We start from the raw sequence: 25,369 nt of genomic DNA, 5'->3' as shown, positions 1-25,369 counted from the left end.
AAAACATCAGGAAGTCTGTACTGAATTCTTATGATGTGCCAAATAACGTGGGATGCTGGCTGTGGGAAGCAGACCAAAAAAGCGTGTAAGGTGCAGTTCTCGTTATCAAGCCCTAACAATCTCATTGAGGAGACCAGAACCAATGAGAACCGATATAAGCAGTGAGAAGGAGAGTGTGCCAGCACGGTGGGGACTCAGGGACTCCTGGAGGAGCAGGTGTCTGGGCTGGGGCCTGAAGGATGTGCAGGCATTAGACAACTGCAGAGGAGGAAGTCTGTGTCATGGGGGAGAGCGCATGAACAAAGGCCCAGAGGAGGGGATGTTCAGGAAAAGATGGGAAGAACTGTCAGACTCAAGGAGAGGGCTTTGTCTGGGGTAAGCTGGGGAAGGGGCTAGGATCAGAAAGGTGGGAGTAGGGGCATGTCCTCCTGCAATGGAGGTGCTTCTCTGGTAGGGAGACAAAGATCTGGGTACACTTACACTTTCTCCTGGCATTCCTGGGAAGCCCGAGATTCCAGGGGACCCCTTTAGGCCTGGTAAGCCCCGTAGTCCTGAGGAGCCAGGGAGTCCTGGTCTCCCAATAAGTCCCTTGATGGTGCTGGGGAATCCAGGAGCTCCAGGCAAGCCTGGTGGCCCAGGGCGGCCAGCCTCTCCTTTGTCACCTGGGAAAGAAGCAAACAGCTTTGAAAAAGACTCTGGGCAAGAGAAAATCTGCTACCCCAGGTGCCCTGGGTCACAAGCAGGCAAAGTGCAGGCTTGGGGACTGTTAGCTTGGAGGTGGAGGTGGGGGTGGGGTGCTGTCTTCAGCCTTATAGGGCACCAGTCAGGGTCACCCCAGTTCCAGCACTGAGAAAGCTTCTCAGTGCCCATGCCCCACCATCTGCCAGGCTCATCCAAGGGTACAACAGCCCGTGGTTCAAAAACTCAGTTACACAGCGGCAATGCAAATCGGCAGTCTCAAGGTCCAGGCACCCCTTAGGCTCAGGGAAGGCAGGCTCTCTGGACCCTCTGCCGCCATTCACATTGCCGCTCTGGGATGCCTTGTACTGCGGGGCTTTTCCTTAGGAAGGAAGTTGAGTTTGGTTGTAAAAACTTTCTTGAACATTCCTCCTGCCCATTCCTTGCCCCAGTACCTCTGGGTCCAGGAAATCCATTGGGTCCTGGGGAGCCCCATGAGCCTTTGTCTCCTTTGAATTGGAGGTTCAGCATTGGGGGTCTTGGACTGGGAATTCCCACTGGCCCTGGGTCGCCTCTGTCTCCTGCAGGGATGGAAATCACGAGATCCGCCTAAGAAGGAGCTTAGACATGGGGTCAGGAATGGGCTGACTTTCATATCAGCACCAGCCCCAGGACCCCCTTATGGAAGGGGGAAGGCCCCCCCCTTCCAGCTTTTTCCCTGCCCCCGTTTCCACAACTTTGCATTTATGTGCATGCCCTCTCCTTTGACAAGCCCAAACTCCACCAACAACTTTCGACCCTCCTCTGTTGAGCATCTGAAAATGTATGACAAGGCCTCTAACATGCAGTGGTAACTCAGAAGAGATTAAGTCTTTTGGTTTAAAAGGAGTTCATTCAGAAGCCCCAAATCTTATTTTCTAACACAGGGTTGGTACAAGCCTCAGGAATGACAAAGCTGACAAACAAAATGTACTTTGGGAAGCATGAATGGCAATTCCAGAATTCCATTTCCCAGCTCACCTTTTTCACCAGGGCTACCAGCTTGTCCAGATGGTCCCGCTTTTCCAGCTAACCCAGGAATTCCCTTTAATCCACTTGCACCAGGAATACCAGGGAGACCTGGCACCCCTGGAAAACCTACCAGTCCAACAGCCCCTTTCTCACCTATTGAGAAAAAAATAATTTCTATTTTTATCACTCTTTTACATACAAGGAAATGGAAGCTCAGAGAAGTTAAGTAACTTACCCAAAGTCACACAGCTAGAAAGTTGCTGAGAAGGGATTCAAAGCCTGCTTTCCTCTAACTCCAAAGCCCAAGCTCTTAGTCATTACACATTACACTATTTCCCTGAACAGGGACATAACATTAAGCAACGAAAAGGAAATAAGATGTGGGCACCTCTCTTATGATTTGTTAAGAAAGAGCTCATGTGTGGCATAAAAAAAAAAAAAAAAAAAAAAAAAAAAAAAAAAAAAAGCAAGCCTAGGGCCAAGAGGCAGGGAGATGAGCTCTGACCTCTAGACTGGCACTGTTTCTAACTAGTTGTGTGATCTTGGACCACTCACTTTTCCCTGTATAAAACAGAGATGCCTCTCACCTAACCTCCAGTGTACAGCAGGACAATCACAGGGAATGAGAGCTCTCAGGCTCTGTGGTAGGGGTGCTGCAAACGAGTAACGTCAGTGTGGCTGTTACTGTCTTGGGCTTTACTGACCCTGCTATTCAGCCCAGTGCTTCCTTCCACCCAGCAGGTGGTGAGGGTGACTCACCTTGGGTGGGGGTCCTCCTTTAGCACTAGCCTTGTCTGACAATCTTGCCATGGAAGCCCTGCCCACCTAACTCCCTATTCCGCTTTCTTAGGCAGAGGGGAAGAGGCAAGCTGGGGTGCTCCTTTGTGGCATTCACTGGTGCTTTCCTGATCACTTACCCTTCGGACCTGGCAGGCCTGGCAACCCAGTGCCCCCTGGCAAGCCTGAGTTCCCCAGGAAGCCAATTAACCCTGAAGATCCAGGAAGGCCTTTTAGCCCAGGCAGACCCTTCTTTCCAGTTGATGCAGGGGGACCTGTCTCTCCTTTTGGACCTTTCTTGCCAGGATGTCCTGAATCACACAGGAGAGAACACAGGACAGCTCTGAAGTGAGTCTCTGTCCAGATCTGGGCCACTGCCCATTCCCATGGCTTCTGGTTGGTTGGCTTGTTGGGTTTTGTAAATGGCCCTTTAACAATGGCCTATGCAGGCTGCTCACAGGCAGAGATCTTAGTTGGCTAAAGCATAGCACCTATCGCCCAGAGAGCCACATCAATGACTATTACTTCCAGCATGGCACAGTAGCTGGCAGGGTGAGCAAACCCCTTCTGATTATAATGTCTTCCCTCTTTATGAATATGGTTCACACTTTAGCCTCTGAATGAAGCTCTGAGAAGCCAGGGAGGCAACTGGGCTCTAGTTGCCTAGTACTTCCAGTCTGAAGTACACCACAATGGCAGTTTCCTGAGCCAGTTGGCGAAATAGAGGTTAAAGCTGAGCCATTGTTTCAGTTTCCCAGGGAGCCATGGATAAAGGGTTGCCCTTTTAATCCCTCATGCAAGCAGTTAAGTCAGCCAGTTCCTTGACATTAAGGTTGAAAGACCCCCTAGTGCCAAGTACCATAGAAATCCCCAAGGCCCATTTGGTCTCCTAGGTATTCAGAGACTTCTTTCACCATGCTTTAAGCTTTAAGTTGGTCAATGGGATTAACCTCTTGAGTTGCTGCCAAAGTGGAATGTCCAGGTACAAAGCAATGAAATAAAAAAAAAAAACACAAAAAAACTAAAGGATTAAATCAGTGACGACAGAGGTATTTGGGCCCTTAGGAACCTAAATGAATGGCTGATTGGGCTTTCTATGGATTGAAAAGCATCAAATAGCTGAAAGCCCCAGGATTCTAATGGGAGGATGTGAAGGGGATTCCACAACAAGAGAAGGACATTCAATGGGGGCCAAGTCCACAGCAGGAGTTCCAGGACCCCTTGCCTTGCCAGGTTATAGTGTGTAGTCAGATAATTTCCTGAGCAGGAAAGCCAGTGGGGGTGTTAGTCTGTGAGCTTGTGTGCACTTTTCTCACCTGGACAGCCTATGTGAAGACTCCAGAAACACAGAAGGACAAAGGGGATCAAAAGGATATTAGTGGTTCTGTAAATAACTCAACTTCAGTCACATGGCCAATAGTAAGGGGGAATGATACAGTCGCTGAGGCAGGGTGAGGAGGCTGGTGCAAGAAAAAAGCAAGCTGCAAACACTAGGCTGCAACCAGAGGGTGTCAGGCCCTACTTTCCAGCGAGAGACATTGTGGCCACGGGTCCTCAGAGGCATGCTCTCCTGAGAGGCAGGCCACTACACCGTCACACACTGCTCGCACTTGTCCCCCAACCCAAAGGGCTCCCCACAGGCCGGCCCGGTGAAGGCAATGGACATGGCTAGACCCCTCTCCACAGCAAGGGCAGCTTCTCTAACTGAGGAAGTCAGGACGGAGGCTGAAGCATGAAAAGAGGAGTGAGGCCATGGGGGAGGAGGTGGGGAGGGATTTGTGGTGATATTTTGGAAGCTACACTGCAGAAATCTGTTCTACTTGGCACTGCAAGAGTGACTTGAGATTTGAAACTTTAGAGGTTAGAAAGTCTTTCTCAACTCTGGCCATGTCACACTGCTGCTATTGCTCTGCAGGGCGCCAGGGTTCAGGGCCCAGCCAAAGTCTGGCAAGCTGGGGCTCCTCCTCCAAAGGACCTACCTGAAGTGCCTGCAAAGCCTGGTGCTCCTGGCAGCCCTGGTTTGCCTTTGACGCCCAGTAGACCACTAGGCCCTGGGGTGCCTGGCTGTCCTGTGTGGCCCGGTGTTCCAGGGCTGCCCTGCTCACCTTTGGGGCCTACCAAGCCAAACTTTCCAGGAACACCTAATGAAAAGAAAGGACAGATCATCACAGCCTGGATCAACAGCAGGGACTGGTCACCAAACCAACGGGCAGCGGAAAAGCTTGGCCCAGATGCATCACAAGTGCCACTGTCTTCTCAGTTCCAGGCTCGCTGCTATCCCCAGTGATTCATCAGACGCTCTGCAAGAGATCTGACTATTGCTTGTGGTTACTTCTGGAATTGGTAAGACAGGAGAATAGACTCAGGTGATTTAAAAAAAGTTCCCCAAAGAGCGTGGCTGAACAAATCACTTTTCATGTTAACCCCCTAATTAATCCATCACCCCAGATTCATGCAAGTGTTCATGTAAGTATACTGGTCATGGAAAGGTTCTCTGTAGATTGTTAAGTAAGCCGGGCAAGAAGAGTTACCCTTGGGTCCTGGAAAGCCAGAGTCTCCAAGAAATCCTCTGTCTCCTGGCAATCCCTGTAGGCCTTGCTCCCCTGGAGCACCATGTTTAGCACCAACGATGTCACCAGGAGCACCTTTGGGACCTGGTAAACCTCGACTCCCAACTTTTCCAGGCAAGCCATCTTTTCCAGGGAGCCCAGGAAACCCAGGCAAACCCTTCTCCCCACGAGGTCCAGGAAATCCTAAATGTAAAGAGGCAAAAATAAAAGGCCATGGAGGTTTAGAAACCATAGGTGGGTAGAGGTCTCTGAGACAGATTTTTTTTTTCTACTATGAAAGCAAACAATAATGTATGTCATGAATCTAAAACAAAACAAAACAAAACAGAAAAACCCAAAGGAACCAAACAAATCAAATTGAAACAAAATAGTACAAAAACAAAAAATTAAACTATAGATACAGAGAACAGACTGATAGTTGCCAGAGGTGGGGGCTGGGGATGGGAGAAATAGGTGAAGGGGGTCAAAAGGTCCAAATTTCCAGTTATAAAATAAATAAGTCATGGGGATGTAATGAACAGCATGGGGACTATAGTTAATATACTGTATTGCATATTTGTAAGTTGCTGAGAGTAAATATTAAAGATTCTCATCACAAGAAAAATAATTCTGTAACTGTATGGTGATGGATGGTAACTAGACTTATTATGGTGATCGTTTAGCAATACATACAAATAATGAACCATTATGTTGTACACCTGAAACTAATATGTTACATGTCAATTATGCCTCAATAATAAAAAAGAAACATCTTTAAAAATAATAATAATGTGTGTCACTTCTCTCCAAGGTCAGGAGTCTCTGGTTCTGGGAGAACTGGCCCAGAGGCAGGGACCATGTGACCTGGAGGAAGTTCTAGCTCAGCGAGGCCAGGCCTTGGACAGAGCCCAGCAACCCACTCCTGGGGCTCCTACAGTGGCCAAAGAGGTGGGTTATTCCTGGGACCTCCTATCAAAGGCCCAGTCTCTACTGGAGTTGTCTAACCCCTGCCAACATGCCTTCTTCTTCCTAGGGTGTGGAGGGAACTGAGGCAACGATAAACCCTGGGGTGCAGGGCCCATGCTGTACAGCAGAGGTGGTTTTAAAACTGAGTCATCTGGGGCAGGGCTGCTTGGTAAAACCCAGATTGCTGGATCCACCCAGGAGCTTCTGGTCAGTAGCTCTGCCAAGTGGCCAAGAATCTAATTACTAACAAGTTCCCAGGTGATGCTAATGCTGCTGGCCCAGGGAACATAGTTTGAGAACCACTGATACAGCGTAGAACAATGAAGCTCAGGTTGAAATGACAGGCTGTGAGCAAAGGGAGAGAAATGGACCACGTCCCTCTGACTTCATCTGAATCTCTTTCTCTGACATTTAAGGAGTTAATCCGGGAAACTGCCATAGGACCAGCAGCCAGACAACCTGACAGAGTCCCAGGTCTATCATTACTGGCTTTGTGATCTCAGGCAAGTCACTTTCCATTTGTGCCTCAGTTTCCTCATCTGAAAGTGAAGAGATTGTACCAGCTGACCTTGAATGGTCGTGGTATGCTGTCATTCTAAAGGTCTTAGCTCTGTCTTGCCTGAGTTTGAAATCAAAACCATCCCACGCACACCAGAGCACAAACCCAATTCCCCACAATTGGTGGATGGCTACCACCATCCAAATATATGCTCACACAAAAAGAGAATCAGGTGAGAAGCTCCTTTCCTTACCTGGCAATTCAGGGAGGTGAACTGATCCTGGACTTCCGGGCTCTCCTTTATATCCACACAATCCAGGCTGGCCTGGAGTCCCAGGGATGCCACGGGCGCCTTTGGGGCCTGAAAATCCAAATGTGAGTGGTGAGGGGAAAGGAAAATCAGTGTGGCAAGGTAGGATTTGTGATGTTCAATCAAGAATCCTAGTCTCTTGGAGGGTGTCTGTTATTCTCACCTCCCCACACATCCCTCTCCAGCAGTCATTCTATTTCCTCAGTCCTCAAAGCTGCCCTCTCAGGAGGAATGTAGATACCCAAATGCTACTGGGCTATCCTGTTCTTCCCTTGGCTCATGGCTCTCATAAGTGTGCTCAGTGACTTTCTTTGGCCTCATTCCATACCTGGAAATCCAGGAGCTCCTGGGAATCCTGATGGACCATACGACCCAGGAATAATACAGGGCAAGATGATACCTGTAAATGGTAACATTTACATACCTGTAAAAGGTAAGCATCTGGTAAACCCAGAGTCAAGAACAATTTTCCCCTAGTATGCTCCTTTACTTCCATTCCAGCAAATGAGACAACCAAGTTTTTTATCCCACCCAGCAGTTGGGAGCCCATGCAGAAAATCCCTGGCATCAGAAGCTCTTGGGAGTTACCCCTAGTGCAGGCAGATAACAATGCCCCTAGTGTCCAAATACCAGGATGTCACTTCCCAAACCATCAGTGCCCAGTGCCAGGCAGTCATCTCTGAAGCAGATGTTACCTATAAAGGTTTCTCAGCTGTGGCCTGTGCAGGAACAGCAGTAAATGGCAATGGCCTACTTACTCTGCCCTCATATGGAGAATGTCCTTAGGATGGGAACTTGGGGTTAGTCCTAAGGATCCATTATGCCCACATGACAAGATTGGAGGGTTTGAAGCCAAGACCCCTCAAGTTTATGTCTGCCCTTTTCTTTGAATGAGGCTTTCCCCAAACCATCAGGTTCTTTTGACCCACCTCATTTGGGATCTACTGAAACCTATTGACTCTTTCTTAAATCACCAGAGTCCTTGGTCAGATGTACCAGGCAAACACTGAAGGCCACTCTCTTGCCTACGACAGTGACCCTCCCCTCAGCTCCTCATTTGAAAGTGTCAACTCTGCTAGTCCGGGAGAAGGGGTAGTCAATTTTAATAGTTAAGACATCAATGTTGGCATGCATAGCCCTTCCCTTAGCAAATTCTTCCTTGCCCATTCATAATGCAAATAAAAAGAGTCTATAAGATCACAGAGGGGAAGTTTAATAAAATATTGGTGAACAAATTGTATGTTGGCTCCCTCAAGTGCCATTTACAAACAATTGCTATGCTAATTAAAGTTACTCTTGCCTATTCATTAAAACAACCCCCCAAGGTCTGCTTTAAGCCACAGAGCCAACAGTTCTAATAAACTGCTATAGCTTTTGCCTGTACTTAAAACCAAACTCAAATTGTGTTTCTTAACAGATATGTGTATCAGTGATTCAAACCGCTTACTCAGTGGGCTGGCATTCCTCCTCCAATCCCACTTCTACTTTCTGATATGAAGTCTGGATGATATTTTTAGCCTACTTGTCCTATTCCTAAATCAAAATTGGGAATTAAACAGTGTAATGTATTAGCTAAGAGGTTGAGTGCTGAAGCCAGACAGACCTGAGTTTGTATCTTAGTTGTACTACTAACCAGTTGTATGGGCAAGATACTTAACCTCTCCGAGCCTCATGTAAATGGGAGCTACTTATCTCATATGGTGTTTGTGAGGATTATATGAAACAATGATAACACTACTTAGCACAGTGCCTGGCACCCTGGTATGTCCTCAATGAATAATAGTTTTTGTTTGTTTGTTTGTTTTATTATCTTACCTAAGGAGAAGTATTCAGAAGTGCTCCTGAAAGACCATGCCCTGATTTTTACCTCAGTCAGGTTAGTGATACTACTTTCTAGCCTGGGCAGCAACTGCCTTCCAGACCTCAGGCTCCTATAGTCATATTTCCAAGGGTGGAGAGATGGCTATAGCCCTGATCTTCCTCCATAGGTGGCCACACCCATCTCCATCCTGCCAGTCATTGAGATGATGGAGCTATTTCTGAAGGTAAGTTCCCTGTTATGGAAATATGCTCTATGGTCAAGCACCTCAGGATGAGCTGCTTCACTGGAAGAGGGCTGCCAATCCTGTGATCTACTCGGGTCTGGGTCCTGACGAACTGCCTCCTTAGATGGTATCATGAGAGCGACCCTGCAGAAGACTCTCCCACCCCAACTATTTCAATAGCCCATTGGCTCCAATGTATGAAACACTGCAGTTTCATTGCTTTATGTCTTAAAAACCAGACTAAGTAAAATACAAATATCCCTGGGTTGGCTCCAAACACAAAGCCATCCATCCTCAATTTATCAGATCAGTTTCATAGATTCTTTTCACCTGTGACAGCCAGATTTAAAAAAACAAAAAAACAAAAAACAAAACAAAACAAAAAAACCCTTTAGAGGACGAGCCCAAAGCCAGGCATCTGGAAAGGTTCCAGGACAGGAAAAATGAAATGGAAGATGAGTAGAAACCAGAGAAAATTAAGGACATACTTCCCTTTTGCCTCAGACCAGTCCTGTATAGCACACCACACTGTGTATTGAAGCAGAGGGTCAACATGGTGAGAAAGTCATACTGGTATCTGACTCCTTTACTTTATATCCCTGTCTTCTATTTCACATCCCTGAATTCAGAGCCTTCTCCCCAACAAAGCAGAAGTCAGCTCTACCTATGTTCTGTTTTATAAGTATAACAAATAACCTAATTATTCAGAATTTTCCCCATTAATGTCAAAATTCATATTCAGAATAAAAAGCTCCTCTGGTTATCAAGATTCTAGCATCTCAGTTTACTCTGGGTTCAATGAATAAATATCAGACATGTGTGGAACCTTCCAGGTGTTTTCCAAGGCAAGTTATAGCCCCAGTTAAGTTCATAAAATGAAGATGCTCAAGGTAGAATTCAGCCAAGCCATCAACATGCGTGTGAAGGAAATCAGCCCCTCTCTGAGACTGCATGTCCGCTTGCTCCTGTACTCCCTCCCACGAGTTCTGTGCTAAGGAGCTTCTGAAGCAGTGTCAGTGTTAGCCTTTGTACCCCAGCCTTAGAATCACCCCTCCCAAACCAGGGGCTCCAGTGTGGCACCACAGTGAGTGCCTGAGATAAAGGTGGATAAAAAGGAAGCAGGTTTTTGCCAACATTGGTGTTTGAGAACATCCTGACCTAGGTAGCTCTCACCTCCCTCTGTGTCTAAGTCTCCTTTACCAACTTTCTTGCTGCAGCAGCAGTCACCTAGACCAATAAAGTAAAGAAGAAAATTAAACCAGGAGAGAAGTTTCTTGAGGTCCAAGGGAAGTCTTGTCTGCAGCCCAGGTACGCCCACCAATCAAATTCCCTGTCTGGAGTGAGTGAAGAGAGCTGGCACCCACGCAGGATCAAGGACACAGTAGCCACTTTCAGTAACAACCAGGGTGATGGATGACTATGAGCACTTGGATCAGAGTCTCTTTGGATACAGCCCGTTGTCTGCTTGCCCAGGGTCTGTAATCATTCACACTACTGGGTTGAAAGGCTTCTGATGACTACATTTCCTTTTCCTGGCAAGGTAACCAGCCCAGCCTGGGCCACCACTGGTTGGAGTGAGTATGTTTAGGAACAGCATCTTCATTTATCACTGCAACAGTAATGGCCACAATGCAAATGTCTGGGGCTCACAGATAATGTGTTTTTAAAATTGTGTAGAATGAAAGCTAGGTTTCAAGGGTTATATTTGGTTGCCATAGAGAGAAAAAGATAGCTAACGCTCTCAACTGAAGTGATTCCTTGGAAAGTCTTGGTACTACAACAAGAACATTTTATGCGTAAGGCATTTCCCAGGCTATTGTTTACTATATCTCTATATTCCTAAGAACTTTCTATGAAGTCCCTTCATTAGGAACTAACGAAGTTTGGGATAAAAATCGTCCCATGGGCTTCCTTCTGTTGACTGAGCCTGTTTTCAAGCAATTGGAATGTTGAGAATATCCAGATCTGAGTGTTTGTAAGTTTATAGGAACCATGTTAAAATAACTCAGTTTAAAACCTAGTTGCATGCAAAATGGGTTGACCCAGAACGGAGACCCAGTTGGTGGAGGAGCAGTAGAATGACCACGAATAATGTTTTTGGGAACAGAGCTGGAAGCAAAGCTATAGCTGATACTGGGACTTCCAAAAGGCAGAATGATTTTGTTTGATAAAATTCCTCACAGCTTTTAAAGGAATTTGTGCACTGAAATAATGACTTGGTTTTAAGAATCTTGAATTATCAATTTTTAACCTGTACCACTTTCCTTGTTATACCAACTCACAAAATTAGAGTTTAAAATAAATAAAATTTTACAAGACCTGGTATCTTTCTTCTTCTTTTTTAATTCTTCAAGGTGACAAAGTGGAAAGAGGAGGGATAGGTCTAAGAAATAGCCCCTTGATTATTGGGAAGGACCTTTCTTCTGTGAGTCTGTATTAGTCTCCTACGGAACATTCCACTATACTGGAGAGGTTGAGAAATGCTAAAAAAGTATTGCTCACCATCCCTAGTCTCCAAAGGTTTACAGTGCAATTTGGAAAAGTGAAAGCAGTAAATAATATAATTTAAGTGGCAATGACATACTGTAGAAGTCATGGGAAGGCTTAGTGGAAGAAGTACAGCTTATATTGAACACTGAAGGAGGGATAGGATATAACTACATACAGAAAAGAGGAAGGGTATTTCAGAAAAAGGCAACATGGGAAAAATCTTGGAATTAGAAATGAACATATTGTGTTTGAGGACAGTGAAAAATACTGTTGTCTTAAATTTTTCTTTTTCTTTTAAATCATAAAGAGTATGAGGTCAGGTTAGGTTAGAAAGGAGTTTAGGTGGTATCCTCTATTCAGCAGAGACCATTTGTGGCTTTGGACTAGGGAAGTAACATGATGATATCAGTACTTTACAGATATTAAATTGGCAGTAATGTTCGTAGTAGAATTGAGTGGAGGAAAGTCTGGAGGTAGGAAATGAGAAACTACTTAGGAAGTTGTTGTCATCGACTTATCTAACCATCCACCCATTTGTTCATCCATCCATCCATCCATCCATCCATCCATCCATCCATCCATCCATCCACCCGTCTGTCCATCCGTCCATCTGTCCATCTGTCTATCTATCTGTCCATCCATCTGCCTATCTCTCCACTCAACCATCCATTTATTCCAGTAAGCATATAGGTATTTGACAAACTAGGAATGAGATAATGAGAGCTTAGTAGCAAGAAGAGGAAGGGAAGAATATAAGGAACATTCCAAATGAAGAATAAGAGATAAATTTCAAGTTTTCAAACTTCAGATGACTATAAGAAGTGTGATACCACTGATAGAAACACAAAAGTTGTGGAAACAGACGTTGGGTAAAGAGCTGTTCTGGTTGTACAGAGGAAGGCGAGTTATTAGCATAGCACAGCTTCACAATCTATAAGCAGGTCTGTCACTCACTATAATTCCTGAAATTTTAGTTGAAATGACGCTTATATAAATGGGAGGGATTTAAGGTATGAAATGGAGATTAGACCAGATACAACTATGCTCAATCTGAGATCTCATGAATTAGGAAAGGTTCTTTGCTGATGATATTACCATCAAGCAATATTAACTTGGAGGACATCTTGTCCAATCTCCCATCCATTACTTTGATGGCACTCATAATAAATGGTCATCAAGCTTATGCTTGAAACTGAAATAAGCTCAGAACTTCTGAAGGCAGCTCTGTTACATTTTCAGACTGCTCTGTTAGGAAGTTTTTCACTAAGTAGAGCTGAAATCGATATTGTTGTGTTTAAGTATGCCACAAGACAATTGCGATCCTTTTTCCACATGAAAACCCTAAAGAGGGTTGAAAGTAGTGATTATAATCAGTCAAGTCTCTTTTTGTGACACATTTCATGCATCTGGATCATATCTACAGTCTACAAGGGGTCTGTTTTACAAGTCCAAAGCCATCTGATTTCCTGACTCACCTGGAGGCCCAGGGAGGCCTTGTTGCCCTGGTAATCCATCTATTCCTTGGTCTCCGGGAAGCCCACGAGGTCCAGGAGATCCTGGTAGCCCAATTCCTGGGAGGCCAGGTGGACCACTGTGGCCTTTTTCACCAGGGAGTCCTGGTAACCCCTTTTCACCTGGGAAGCCCTGTCCACCATCTCCCTAGAAAACACATAAGAAAGAATGAAAGCCCAATTTAGAGACTTAGCTGGAGAATCCTCTGACCATAGGAAAGAGGCAACCAGTGTGAACAGTGCTTTGTTTTTTTTTTGTTGAAATTCTCTGTCATTCTATTTTATCAATTAATTCCTCTGAGTTTAGTTAATGAGAATGAAACTTGTCAGCCCTGGGTGTTCTGATAATGCAAAAGGTTCTAGATCAGTGGGGGTCACAGAAAGCAGCTGGATTATTTGCAAGGGAAAGCTACTGAGAAGCTGAAGCATTTTAAGTGATATGGTCCATTGTTATTGGCATTTATTAAATGAGACAGTGACCCATTCTGAGAAAAAGATTCCTATTTTTCAGAAAGGAAAAACACAGAGCAAAAAGTGTCAGTGGCTGAGGCAGGAAAAGAGGTTCTGGACTCTCTGTTTTGCCCCGTCTAATGGTCTAGTGGCTACCAGACATCCCCCACCCCCAACCCCCAAGTCAGGTGTGAGGATTTATAGAGCTAATCACACAGGAATGATCAACTTACCGGAAGTCCTGGCAGACCTGGTAAACCTGGTATTCCATCCTTGCCTGGTGCTCCTGTCTCACCCGGGAGCCCCTGGGGACCAGGATCACCCTGCTCTCCTGGCATCCCTGATCTTGTACCGAGGGTTGATTCTCCTTTCTCTCCTTTGGGACCTGTAGGACCTTGAGGCCCAAATAAACCCTGATGAAGAGACAGGAATGATCAGGAGATGCAGATTTCATAGAATTCTGGCACCTAGCATAAGTCTGACCTAAAGCAGGTCCTTGGGTACCTTTTGGCACTGTTCTACACACTTGATTATGTCATTATCTTGGATTATAATTGTCCATTTATTTTGCTATCCTTTCTAAATTTTGAAATCTTTGAGGATGGTAACCTTGTCTTAATTCCAGTTTTATCTTCAGGGCCCAGCACGGTGCTAGGCAAATAATTTTCTGGAAAGAAAGGAGGGATTAAGAGAGGGAGGGAGGGAACATAGGTAGGTTAAAGTAGAAAGGGACTTTAGAGATCATCTAGTCCCACTTCTTCATATTACAGATCAAAAACCTGAAGCTTTGTTTTCTCCCATCTTTCTTTTATGGGTCTTGGGAAAGTGATTGGCAAGGAGTGAGGGGCACTTGAAAGCTCCCATTGTACCTTGAGGGCCAAAGTTCGGCCAGACTTACTGGAGGCCCTGATGGTCCCTGTGCGCCCCCAGAGCCTGGATCTCCTCTGGTCCCTTTAAGGCCTGGAAGGCCTATGCGACCTAGTGGCCCAGGCAGGCCTGGCACCCCGGGTGGTCCAGTGTTGGAGACACCACCATCACAAGCACAAAAACCCAAGTCCCCTGGGGGAAAATAAAAGACAACATTAAACAAAGTGGGCCATCTTTCCAAAAAGAAGGAAGACCTGACAGTGGTAATTTGTGACTTAAACAACTCCATGGAGGCAATCAAAAGTCTTGTGAACAGACTCAAATTAACTAGGTTCACTCTCCATCAAAGCACATCTGCGCTAGTGATTTGGATTTCATTAGTTGGGATGGGGACCAGCCATCACTGAGTCTAATGTACAGCCAGCATTGAGAACCACTGACCTATGCTAACTAAGTGACACTCTGGAATCCAAGACACTCAGAGGTTTTCTTCACCAAAATGTCTTTCGCCCTCTCTTTTGTACACAGAGACAAATGCCAAATAAACTGATGATAGGATCTTCAGCAAAGCACCTGAGGAGGTATCAAGGAGTCACTACACTAGCACGGTACCCCAGCCACCTATACTTCCCATGCTTACAGTCTGGAAAATGAGAATTTGGACCAACATAGGTGACTCTGAGTTCCCATTAGATCCTGAAGGGCCTCTTCTTACTTTTAGAAAAGTGATAATGCCTAAAAATCTGAGAGAATAGTCTGTTCTCTAAATTAGCATTTGTCAAGTGTGATCCATAGACCTTCTGCACAAGTCATCTGTGATGCTTGTTTATAAGGAAGTTTGCTGGGCCTCACCTCAGGTCAAGTGAATCAGACTCTCAGGAGGCCAGACCCAATAATTTAATTTTTAGCAATCTTCCTTAGGTCATTCTCATGTATAATGAAGCATGAGACTCACTATCACTGTTAGAGAAAATCTTCTGGCCCCGTGGGATCATAGAAGGGGAAGCATTAGAGTTGTCCCTCTTTAAGGAGTGAGAATGGTGTCAAGAAGTACACTAGCTCTGTAGCGAGTCAGGGAAGGGATAAGGTTAATATCCTAAGTCAAGACTTGCAACTTAATGTCCTTTGCCCCAAATAGTCTTTCTTGGATGTGAATAGTAGAGATGAAGCTTTCAAAACCTTCTGAACTAGCCCCTATACTTAGGTAGTGACATTTTATAACAGGACACTGAGAAAAGAGAGGAGTTAGAACCTCTCTGTTTGAGTTTGAGGAGAGCTGTGAATTACTTGAGAGAAGAGGAGAGACCACAGGTACCTGAAATCACTAGGGTATCCCCAAACCTTTCTTCAGCCAGTAGTTTCACCTCTTCCCCCACCCTGCCTGGCCTGCAACTATATTGAATTGATTTGAGCTTTAGCATCTTCCTCTCAGAGTATGAAACGAAGGCCAGAGTCACCAATCAGTCCTTCAGTGGGGCCTGAAGTTGTTTTCCTGGAGCCAATTGGCTTTTTCGGAGTGCCAGATCTGGACAGGTTCAGAGCCCTTTCATTCAAGCTGAAGGTAATAATGAGTAACTTCCGCCCTTGGATTTGCAAACAGAGGGGTTGAATCATGTGTTAGTTAACACGCTGGGCTGCTGGCATAGCTTCTGCTGGTGGAGAGGGTAGGAAGAGTAGCCTGTAAGCTACTTTGTCCTGTGTGACCTCGATTGCCAACCTTAGTCTTAGAGCCTTAAATATAGCCCTTCCAATAATCCTATAATCAAATCCCCAGTCAAGATCCAAGATTGCTTCTGTTCAAGTTCCTAAAGTTGTTGGTTTGATCATTTCCCAGGAAGCCTTCCCCAGGGAGTTTGGGGTACAAAAAACCCAAAGGGACAAAATCACCTTTTATTCCTTTGAGGCCTTGGTTTCCTTTTTGACCTCGTTCTCCTTGGAGACCAGGGAACCCTGGCTGTGTGTTCTGTAGGGTTCCTGTCTCAAATGCTGGATCTTCAGAAAAAAGAAACATAAAAGATTGTATCCTTATGTGAGCCTGGGCTCCTTTGACCCAGCACAGCAGCTAAGTCACCAAAGCCTCGGTTCTCAAGGCTCAACAACCAGAGCAGAGACCACACCCCCACCAAAAAAAAAAAAAAAATCCAAGACAGGGTCTTGAAGTCTGGAGCAAGTTCATCCTCTGTTGGCTCGATTCACTCTATTACTGCTTACAGAATGTCTACCATGTTCTAGGCACTGGACCAGACCCTGGGGATATAGGAATGACCAAGGCAGCTTCAGTAACTCAGCAATCCCAATGTCTGTCCCAGAGAGTCCTCTTCGGACAAAAAAGGAAATGTATGCAAAGTGCAGTGGTCACGGGATTTAGGTTACAAAGAAACTTGCTGAGCATATTTGCAGTCTTCCACTTAGAATCTAGAATCCCATACTCAAGAAGAAGATCTACAGAGAATAAGCCCTGTGGAGGCTTTTAGCAGCCACCTTGAGGATCCATGCCTGGCTGCCCAGTTCTCAGGCTCTCAGCCCACCCCTGAGGACCAGGGAAGACTGGAAAGAGCCAACACTTCTTCTTTAGGAGCTGCAAGACCAGAGGCCTAGGGGCTGAGAACAATGAATCATGGAGCGAAATGAGTACAAAGGTCAGAAAGCATCAGGTGGTGTTTGATCATTGAAATGGCCCTAGCTTGCTTGTTTCTTGATGAGCATTGTGACTGCTGTGGTTGCTAAACTGTAGAGGCAGGACTCTGACTCAGAGAGGATGGGGCCTTCATCACTGCCCCTCTGTAGTTATCACGTGTCCTGTCTTAGCTGTTTCATCTGTGAAATTCGCCTTCCCTCAAAAATCATGACTGTTCTGCAGCCTGGATCACACCTGAGTCTCAAGACCAAAGAGAGAAATGAACAACTTACCAGGTGGGCCAGGTAGGCCTGGTAGGCCAGGTAGGCCTGGCAAACCGTCTTTACCAGGAAGGCCAGCTGCCCCAATTCTGGTACGACCTGGGTTTCCTTTGTCTCCTTTCAGTCCTGGAACTCCCTGGGGACCTAGGGCACCTGGCATACCTGTAAAGATAAGCCCACACAAAAATGCTAACCATATCACCCTACTTACTCTTCACGGGTATTCCACTCAGTGGCATAGGTTGGAAACTACCTGCAAGGGAAGAATTTGGGAAAGTATTTACCCTTCTCTTACATCAGAGTTAGGAGGGTCCTTAGGAATCACCTAGCCTAAACTCTTAGGAAATTAAGGCCCAAAGACATGAGAAAACTTAGTAAGGGGCACAGAGCTTCTTCATGGCAAACCTGAGAGGGAAACCTGGGTCTCTAGCCTCCCATTTCTCGATTTTGTCCACTTTGGTGCTGGGATCAGCTGTACCTCTTCTAAGTGGCTGGTTTAAAAGCACAGGTATTTTTACAGAGGCCCATCTCTAAGGAATTTAGAAGCTGATACCTTTAAAAGTAATGTCCGAGGTTTTCTATTTGGGACATCACTGCCTCCCAGACTCTGATATGTCTTTTCTATTTTTACTGCTATAGAATGACATATGGGTATCCCCCTCTAATGACTGTTATAAGGTTACCATCGATAGGATGATGGGGCCATTTAATGCCTGAGTTATACACAGAGTACGGGTTTGGGTACAAACTTCCCTCTGGGCTTTTGTTGTCCCCTATTGGAAAACATCAACTGGGATGGCACATCCTCAGAAGAGTGACAGGGCTATGGAAGTCCAACCCAGGCCCCTCTGGCTGCTACAAACCTCAATGAGTCTGGGATTGCCTGTTTAGCTATGGTACATTATTGAGGCCAAAGGAAAGCTTGCCACTCTGACCCTCTCCTCATATACATTAGCCTCGGGCTGGCAGTGGTGAGATCACTGACTACAGTCAACCTTTCCTTTGACTTTGGCTAGGTATGTACCAGACACAGAGGTATAGAAGGAGATGCTGGGCACCAGAGTGTAGATGGGGACTGATTTGTGCAGGAGGTGAGTTAGTTTGTTTTACCTGGTAAAGCTGGTAAGCCAGGTGTGCCAGAAGAGCCAGGCAGGCCCTGGATGCCTTCATCACCTTTAAGTCCTGGAAGGCCTGGCATACCAGGGTCTCCAGGATAACCTGACATTGCAATGAAAAAAAAAAAAGTAGTAAGCAAACCCAGAGGAGGTCCACAAATGCCACAAAATGCCTAAGAAGAGTTACAAGAAGATGTCTTCAGTTAGAAGTGCCTTTGTTGGGCCGGTCTGGTGGTTCAGGTGGTTGGAGCGCTGTGCTCCTAACGCCGAAGTTTCCAGTTCGATTCCCACATGGGCCAGTGAGCTGCGCCCTCTACAGCTAAGATTGTGAACAACAGGTCTCCCTGGAGCTGGGCTGCTGTGAGCAGCCCAGGGCCAAAGAGAGCTGCCATGAGCTGCTGTGAGCAGCTGATGGCCGACCAGGGACCCACTGCCTCAGCTGGGGGGAGAGCAAGGCTCATAATACCAGCATGGGCCAGGGATCTGTGTCCTACACAACTAGACTGAGAAACAACGGCTTGAACCGGATTGGGGGGGAGGCGGAAGAAGTGGGGAAAAAGGATTAACTCAAAATGTCATATAGATTTAAAATGTAAAAGCTAAACTATATATGTATGTGTATATATATATATATATATATATACATATATATATATATATATATATATATATATATATATATAATTTAAAAAGTACCTTTGTTGCCCTTCATAGGTCTCTCAGATGCTAATGGCCTCACGTGATGGTGGGCTTACTTGAACTAAGGCTCCAAGCTCCACTAGTGTTCACCAGGGCTTGCCTTCCATGATAAGATCTGGTAAGAACTAGGAAGTGTCTTCTACTACTACTAGTAAATCGGTTGTAATGCCTCATTTTGGTTAAGGTGTTAAAGTCTACTGTTCATGTTATACACACATAGGTTACTGAAACCTGGGAGTGGAACACAGGAAGCCACTGTCAACCATTAACATCTCTGCTTTAATGAGTTTGCCAGACAGGGCATGGGTCTGAGAGGATGCGAGGAGAGAGATACAGTGGTACCTTGGTTTTAGAACGTAATCCACGAGTTCTGAAATGTTTGAAACAGCTGACAGCTAGGCCTCAGGATCTGAGTCATGTTCGAAAACCGAAGCATTTACTTCCGGGCTTACAGCATTCATAAACCAAAATATTCGTCAATAGAGACATTTGAAAACTGAGGTACCACTGTAATTTGTAAGACCCAGGTGGAGGAGGCACTATTGTAGAAGCCTTTTGTCAAGCAAGAAGTGGCTGGGGACAGTGGGCATCTGGATCTTTGGAGAACACAGTAACCAAAACAAGGAGAGATGAAGACAAATTCAAAATGTCATACTGCTGAGGGCTGTCAACCACTTGCTCCCCTAGCAAAAGATACTTTTCCACTTCCAATGAAATTGTTAAGCTCCCGCATGCATGGGATTGTGTAGATGAGACCCCGAGTGTCCCATAATATGGGGCTGAAGTCAGCCTATCCGGGAAGGATATCAATCCTTCCCTAAGCGCCACTAGAGAAAACATTTTTAGCAAATTCAGGCCCAGGCCAACCCAAATCGTAGTCTTGGTGGACCCAATACAAAAATGGAGTGCAGGCTGTGGTTTCTTTCCCCAAGACATTAGCTTCATTCTCCAAGTTCAGGACCCATGAGGGGCCCATGGAGTGTTGGGTTCAGCAGTAATCCGGTGGCTGACAAAACATTCTTTTAACAATTACAGAGGATATAGAATTTAACTCCCTGTCTTTTCTTCTCCACTCAAATCAAAGAAAAGTTGCACCTGAGATCACAGCACCATCTGTTTCAAGGAAAACATCTGGGCCTGGCAGACCAATGCCACCTTTTTCGCCCTGCAAAGATGAAATACATTAAACATAAACATTTCTGTGACCCCATTACCCAAGATCTATGTGTCCTCAAAGCCATTCCCCAGAAAAATGAAAGGTTCCTCCTTTTTATAACCCCTCATTTCCAGGGCCAACTAGTCCATAGGTTAATTTCAAAGTCCTATTAATTTAAGATGAAAGCAACACAAAGCAGGCCAGACGCCTGACACTCAATTGCAAACCTGTCAAGGACAAGGGATCCCAATTTTACTTTGCAACCTGACTCCAGGACAATGTACTTTTGGGCCTGAGAAACATATCACAGGAATAGACAACATGGCTGCACCCAGGAGGTGCTAAGGAGGGAGCAGAAGTTTTAACTTTCTTCCTACTCTCAGCAGGCCTGGGACTCTGCTACTGTCACTGTCCTTGTTAGTGGATGATGCCAGGCAGAGAAGTCAAAAGAGTCCTAATTCACCCAAAAGAGGGACTCGGTTACCGAAATCAGATTTGGTGGCATATCCAGGGTGGGGTAGTGGAAGTTGTCTGCCCCAGGTGCAGGCAAGAAGGGGATGCATTGTTTGTAGAGAATTTAAGAACAGTAATGAAACTGAAAAGTTGGCAATTCTAAGTAATGTCAATAATAAAATATTCCTCCTTGTGGGGATAGATTTGTTCCCACAGCCTACCCCTTTAGTCTACCACTGATCAACTGATATCTAAAGAATGTTCATCAGCTTTGTGTGTTCAAAGTAGGATGCATACATTTCAAGTGAAAAGAGTGACATTTAAAATGTCAAAATATTAAAAAAAAAAAAAACTTCATCTCATAGATAGGCATTTGTTATGGTCTGAATGTTTGTTTCCCCCACCCCCCCAATTCATGTTGAAAACCTAATGCCCAAGGTGATGGTATTAGGAGGTAGGGTCTTTGGGAGTTGGCTGGGTCATAAGGGCAGAGCCCCCACGATTGGGATCAGTGCCCTAATAAAAGAAGACTGAGAGAGCTAGCTTGCCCGTTCCACCATGTGAGGACACAGCAAGAAGCAAGCAATTTGCCAGCTGGAAGAGGGCCTTCACCAGCACCCTACCATACTGGCACCCTCATCTCAGACATTCAATCTCCAAAACTGTGAGCAATAAATTTCTGTTGTTTATAAGCCATCAGTCTGCAATATTTTTTTATAGTAGCCCAAACGGACTAAACAGCACCTATGGTGATTCTTCACCCTTCCATCTCCCTGATCCTGGATTTTCACCTCCCAGAAATATTACCTTAATTCCTGGCAATCCATTAAGCCCAGGGAAACCTGAGGACCCCTTCTTGCCCTGTGAAAGAAACATATTTACAACTAAGAGCATTAAGAGGGGCTGGTTTTTGGGTTAGGCCCAGGGAAATGATACAGGGATCTTGGGGGGCATGTGTGGATTCAACCCAACTCTGGCATTTGTAAAATGTTTCAGAAGGCAATATGGCACACTAGGTCGCCAACTTGCGTGTTAGGAGTTACAAGGGCCACAAGGCTAGAGATGAATACAAGCGGGCTCTGCCTTGCTAGGCCCTGATAACATGTTAAAGTGTGGCTGCATCATAGCATGGCATGGCATAGCACCGAACTTAACACTGGAGACTCATATTCTCGGCTGCAAACAGAAGAAGAAAGTGGCTGAGATTATGCCAATCAAAGGGAGGTAGACAATTTGCATTATAGTGTTTCCCTTTGGACTGATGGCCATAATCAGTAAAGCAATGGGACCTTTTGATTCAGATCTTATACACCAAGGCTTTAATGATATTAACCAAAATACCTGACTCCCTGGAGGGCCTGGGACTCCTTCTGAACCCATGGGACCCTGTAAACAGAATAGAGGCATCTTAGAAAGATTAACAGCCCGCCCTAGAAAAAGCCACTAAACTTACATAAGAAAGCTATCCAACTGAGTTCAGGATTTAGAGGCTCCTAAAATCAGGTAAGAGAATGTTCCTAGACCTAGCTTAATGACTTCTTTCTAAACACTAATCCATCAGGCTGAATAGCCACACTATTTTTAAAGAGCTAAATAAATAGAAACATTTTAAGTACTAGGTGGAATTTGGTAGACAAGGCTGGGTGGTATTACACTTAGACTGCATTAGTTCCAAGTCATGAGATTTTTTTTTTTACAGCGTTTCTCAATTTTTTTTTTATTACTTTCAGGTGTACAAGACAAGGTAATACTTAGACGTTCATCATTTATATCCCTCACACTGTGAACCCCCTCCCCCCATCCACTATCCCTCCGACCTCGCACCGAGCCATCACATTATATATATAATTTATAAATATATATAATATATAAATATATATATATATAAATATTATATATTATATATATTTATATAATTATATATAAATATATAATTTTATATATATAAAATTATAGTTGGCATTCATTGTTGTTTAGCTTCTGGTGTACAATGCCATGATCAGGCATCTGCAGTATCCCTGAGGTGGTCTCCCAAATGGGACACGTGTCCATCGGATACCCTACGAAATCTTTACAACATTATTGATTACGTTCCCCAAATTAATTTTCAAAAACCCTGAGGCCATCTTGTGGTTACCAACTGTTTCCTAATCCCCTCACCTTCCCCCTTATCTCCACCCCCTCCGCCCATCTAACAACTCTCAGTTTTTCCTCTTTGTCCCTACAACTGTTTCTGATTAGTTCATTCACTTATTCTTTTCTTTAGATTCCGCATATAAGCGAGATCATGTGGTACTTGTCTTTCTCTTTCTGACTTATTTCACTGAACATAATGTTCTCTAGATCCATCCATGTTGTTGCAAATGGTAAGATTTCTTTCTTCTTTATGGCTGCGTAATACTCCATTGTATAAATGTACCACAGTTTCTTAATCCAGTCATCGACCGATGGGCATTTCGGTTGTTTCCATGTCTTGGTTATTGTGTATAGTGTATATTATATACACTATATAACATAGTGTATATAATATAATATAATATAATATAATATAATATAGTGTATATTATATACAGCGTGTATAGTGTATGTTATTGTGTATAAACATAGAAGTGCATACAGATTTTTGAATTGGAGTTTTGGATTTCTCTGGATAGATGCCTAGGAGTGGAATTACTGGATCATAGGGTAGTTCCATTTTCAGATTCCTGAGATACCTCCATACTGTTTTCCATAGTGGCTGCACCAATCTGCAACACCACCAACAGTGCACTAGCGTTCCCTTTTCTCCACATCTGCTCCAGCATTTGTTGTTTATTGATTTATTGATGATAGCCATTTTGACTGGGGTGAGGTGATATCTTATTGTGGTTTTAATTTGGATTGTGGAAGGGCCACTAGTTTCTCACCCCAAATGAATTGTTTGTTGGTGATTATGGGTTTTTCAAGACAAGAGAGTAGGGAAAAGTAGAAAAAGAAATGGCAGGGTAATGGATGAACATTTCTGAGTACTCAAAAGACTCTTTAACAAGCTTCATCACCAAACTAAAAACACAATCCTCTAAAATGTTACTTCTTTAAGGCTAAGGTCACCCAATTGCTTCCAGTCTAGCAGCCAGATGTCTGAAGCTAGGGATCAGAAAGGCTAACAGTTAATTTTTTCCACTTGAAGTAAGATTATTATTGGAAACTTTCACTCCAAATATCACTATGGTCTAGAACTTTTCAGGCTTGTTTTTGTTCCACAAAGATTGCACTTGGACCTCTTTCTTCCATTCATGAAATGCCCACCTTCCCTCAGGATAGAATGGAATGAAAGTAAGACAACACTCACATAATTTTTTAGCTCAAAAGATAATTATACATGAAGACAAGGAGAATAAATAGGCTGAGGAGTCATCTAGTGTAAGGGGTACATCACTTCTTATTCAAGGGAGCCACTAAGTCAAGGGAATGGGGCAAAGTGGAGAGAAGGAAGTCTTAGGGACAAGCTAGAAGTTTCAGGAAGAGAAACACAAGAGGCTTAAGTGGCCATCATGTTACATAACATAAAGATGCCAACAGGGAATAAAATAAACCAGGTGACTTAACAGACCCAGGCAAGCAACATTTCAGGATCTTACCCTAGGTCCTGGCAGACCAGGGATTCCCTTTTCTCCTTTTTCTCCAGCAGTTCCAAATCCCTATAGGAAAAAAAAAAGAAACCATAAGTTATAACATTCATTTCCTCATAGGTCTCCTAACTCAATCCAAAGCAAGTAGGTAATTTCAAACCAGCTCCAGTGTCCCACTGGGGAGACTTGCTATGCTGAGTCTTTTGTCACTTCCTGAGATGTACATAGGGCCTGAATATAATTTGGACGATTCACTTAAGGTTCCCTTTTGGTTCCAGAAATAATATCTTCTCCCCCAAATACTATTACGTGTAGTTATAGCAACATCGACTAACAGCATAGAAATAATGCAATATCTGACCTCGATGACTTTGTATATGGGGAGACTAACACTCAGAAGGGCTAAGCATCCTTTCCATGAGAACAGGTTGCCTTCCACCATCTAGGAGCTTGGTTCTTTGACCCACAAATGGAGAATTGTGTTAATCCTTGGGGGTCATTATTAGAGGAGGGAGCTTTTGCCCTTTGCAGATACGATGACTGCAATATCATCCTCAGTGGGAAGGAGTTTTTCTACCTTGGTCTAGAATCCTGCAGGCCCTAGGAGCATTCCAAAGGGGACTGTGACATGGTCTCTAACCCCTCCTGCCCTGTTCACAGTAGGTGAGAGCTTACAGACTTCATGACTTACAGCCCTTATGGACATGACTTTGGGGTTCTCTATGAAGAAGCCAAAATCCAAAAAGCAGAGTGAGTGAGAAAGAGTTTTCTCTCCTCTGGGTCCAAGGCAAGCATATTCTGGGCCCCTGAGGCACAGAAGAGTTCATTACCTAAGTGGATAAAGTCTTTCACAGCAAACAGAATCAAGGCGATTTCGTAGTTATTGTTTAAATTTTGATGTTCTGGAACATAGATTTTGGCAAACAACATTTAGGTCTACTGCTAGAGTAAAGGAGGCAGTGAAGCTTTCTTACATGTAAGTTTGTGATAGATGCTACATGTCACTGTGGCACATTACCTGTTGTCCTCTTAGTATGACTTGGCTCAGCTTGCTGTGAAAGCACTGCTCCAATCTCATTTGTAGTTTTCACTTCCTCTTATATACCCAGAGCATTCCCATGGGTACTGAAAACAGGCTTGAGTAGCCCTTGGCTTTCTAGGGCCAAAGAGTTTTTTTTTGTTTGTTTGTTTTTTAATGTTGGTTGTTTTATTGTCTTTTTACTGGAGGAGAGAATGTGTCTGTGAAGGGTATGATTCAAAGCAAGCTTTGGTTTCTATTTGCTT

The 25,369-nt window shown here is 44.5% G+C and overlaps 1 protein-coding gene across 1 annotated transcript in view; it reads right to left on the bottom strand.

The window, feature by feature from the left end:
* Window positions 1-25,369, bottom strand: part of COL4A6 (collagen type IV alpha 6 chain) — a 394,923-nt gene that overhangs the window by 19,391 nt on the left and 350,163 nt on the right. The window contains exons 14-32 of the mRNA XM_081042634.1: window positions 24,095-24,154; window positions 21,816-21,860; window positions 21,282-21,335; window positions 19,961-20,030; window positions 18,162-18,269; window positions 17,064-17,213; window positions 16,041-16,139; window positions 14,185-14,345; window positions 13,520-13,699; window positions 12,801-12,984; window positions 10,009-10,062; window positions 7,119-7,190; window positions 6,734-6,841; window positions 4,998-5,219; window positions 4,446-4,607; window positions 2,607-2,777; window positions 1,699-1,842; window positions 1,134-1,259; window positions 481-662 (exon numbers count right to left, since the gene is read on the bottom strand). Of these exons, the coding sequence (XP_080898760.1) occupies window positions 481-662; window positions 1,134-1,259; window positions 1,699-1,842; window positions 2,607-2,777; window positions 4,446-4,607; window positions 4,998-5,219; window positions 6,734-6,841; window positions 7,119-7,190; window positions 10,009-10,062; window positions 12,801-12,984; window positions 13,520-13,699; window positions 14,185-14,345; window positions 16,041-16,139; window positions 17,064-17,213; window positions 18,162-18,269; window positions 19,961-20,030; window positions 21,282-21,335; window positions 21,816-21,860; window positions 24,095-24,154 (2,352 nt within the window). The remainder of the gene's footprint in view (window positions 1-480; window positions 663-1,133; window positions 1,260-1,698; window positions 1,843-2,606; window positions 2,778-4,445; window positions 4,608-4,997; window positions 5,220-6,733; window positions 6,842-7,118; window positions 7,191-10,008; window positions 10,063-12,800; window positions 12,985-13,519; window positions 13,700-14,184; window positions 14,346-16,040; window positions 16,140-17,063; window positions 17,214-18,161; window positions 18,270-19,960; window positions 20,031-21,281; window positions 21,336-21,815; window positions 21,861-24,094; window positions 24,155-25,369) is intronic.

Source organism: Rhinolophus hipposideros (assembly GCF_964194185.1).
Source record: "Rhinolophus hipposideros genome assembly, chromosome: X".
Taxonomy (NCBI): domain Eukaryota; kingdom Metazoa; phylum Chordata; class Mammalia; order Chiroptera; family Rhinolophidae; genus Rhinolophus; species Rhinolophus hipposideros.
This window is presented reverse-complemented; position numbering and strand designations above follow the sequence as displayed.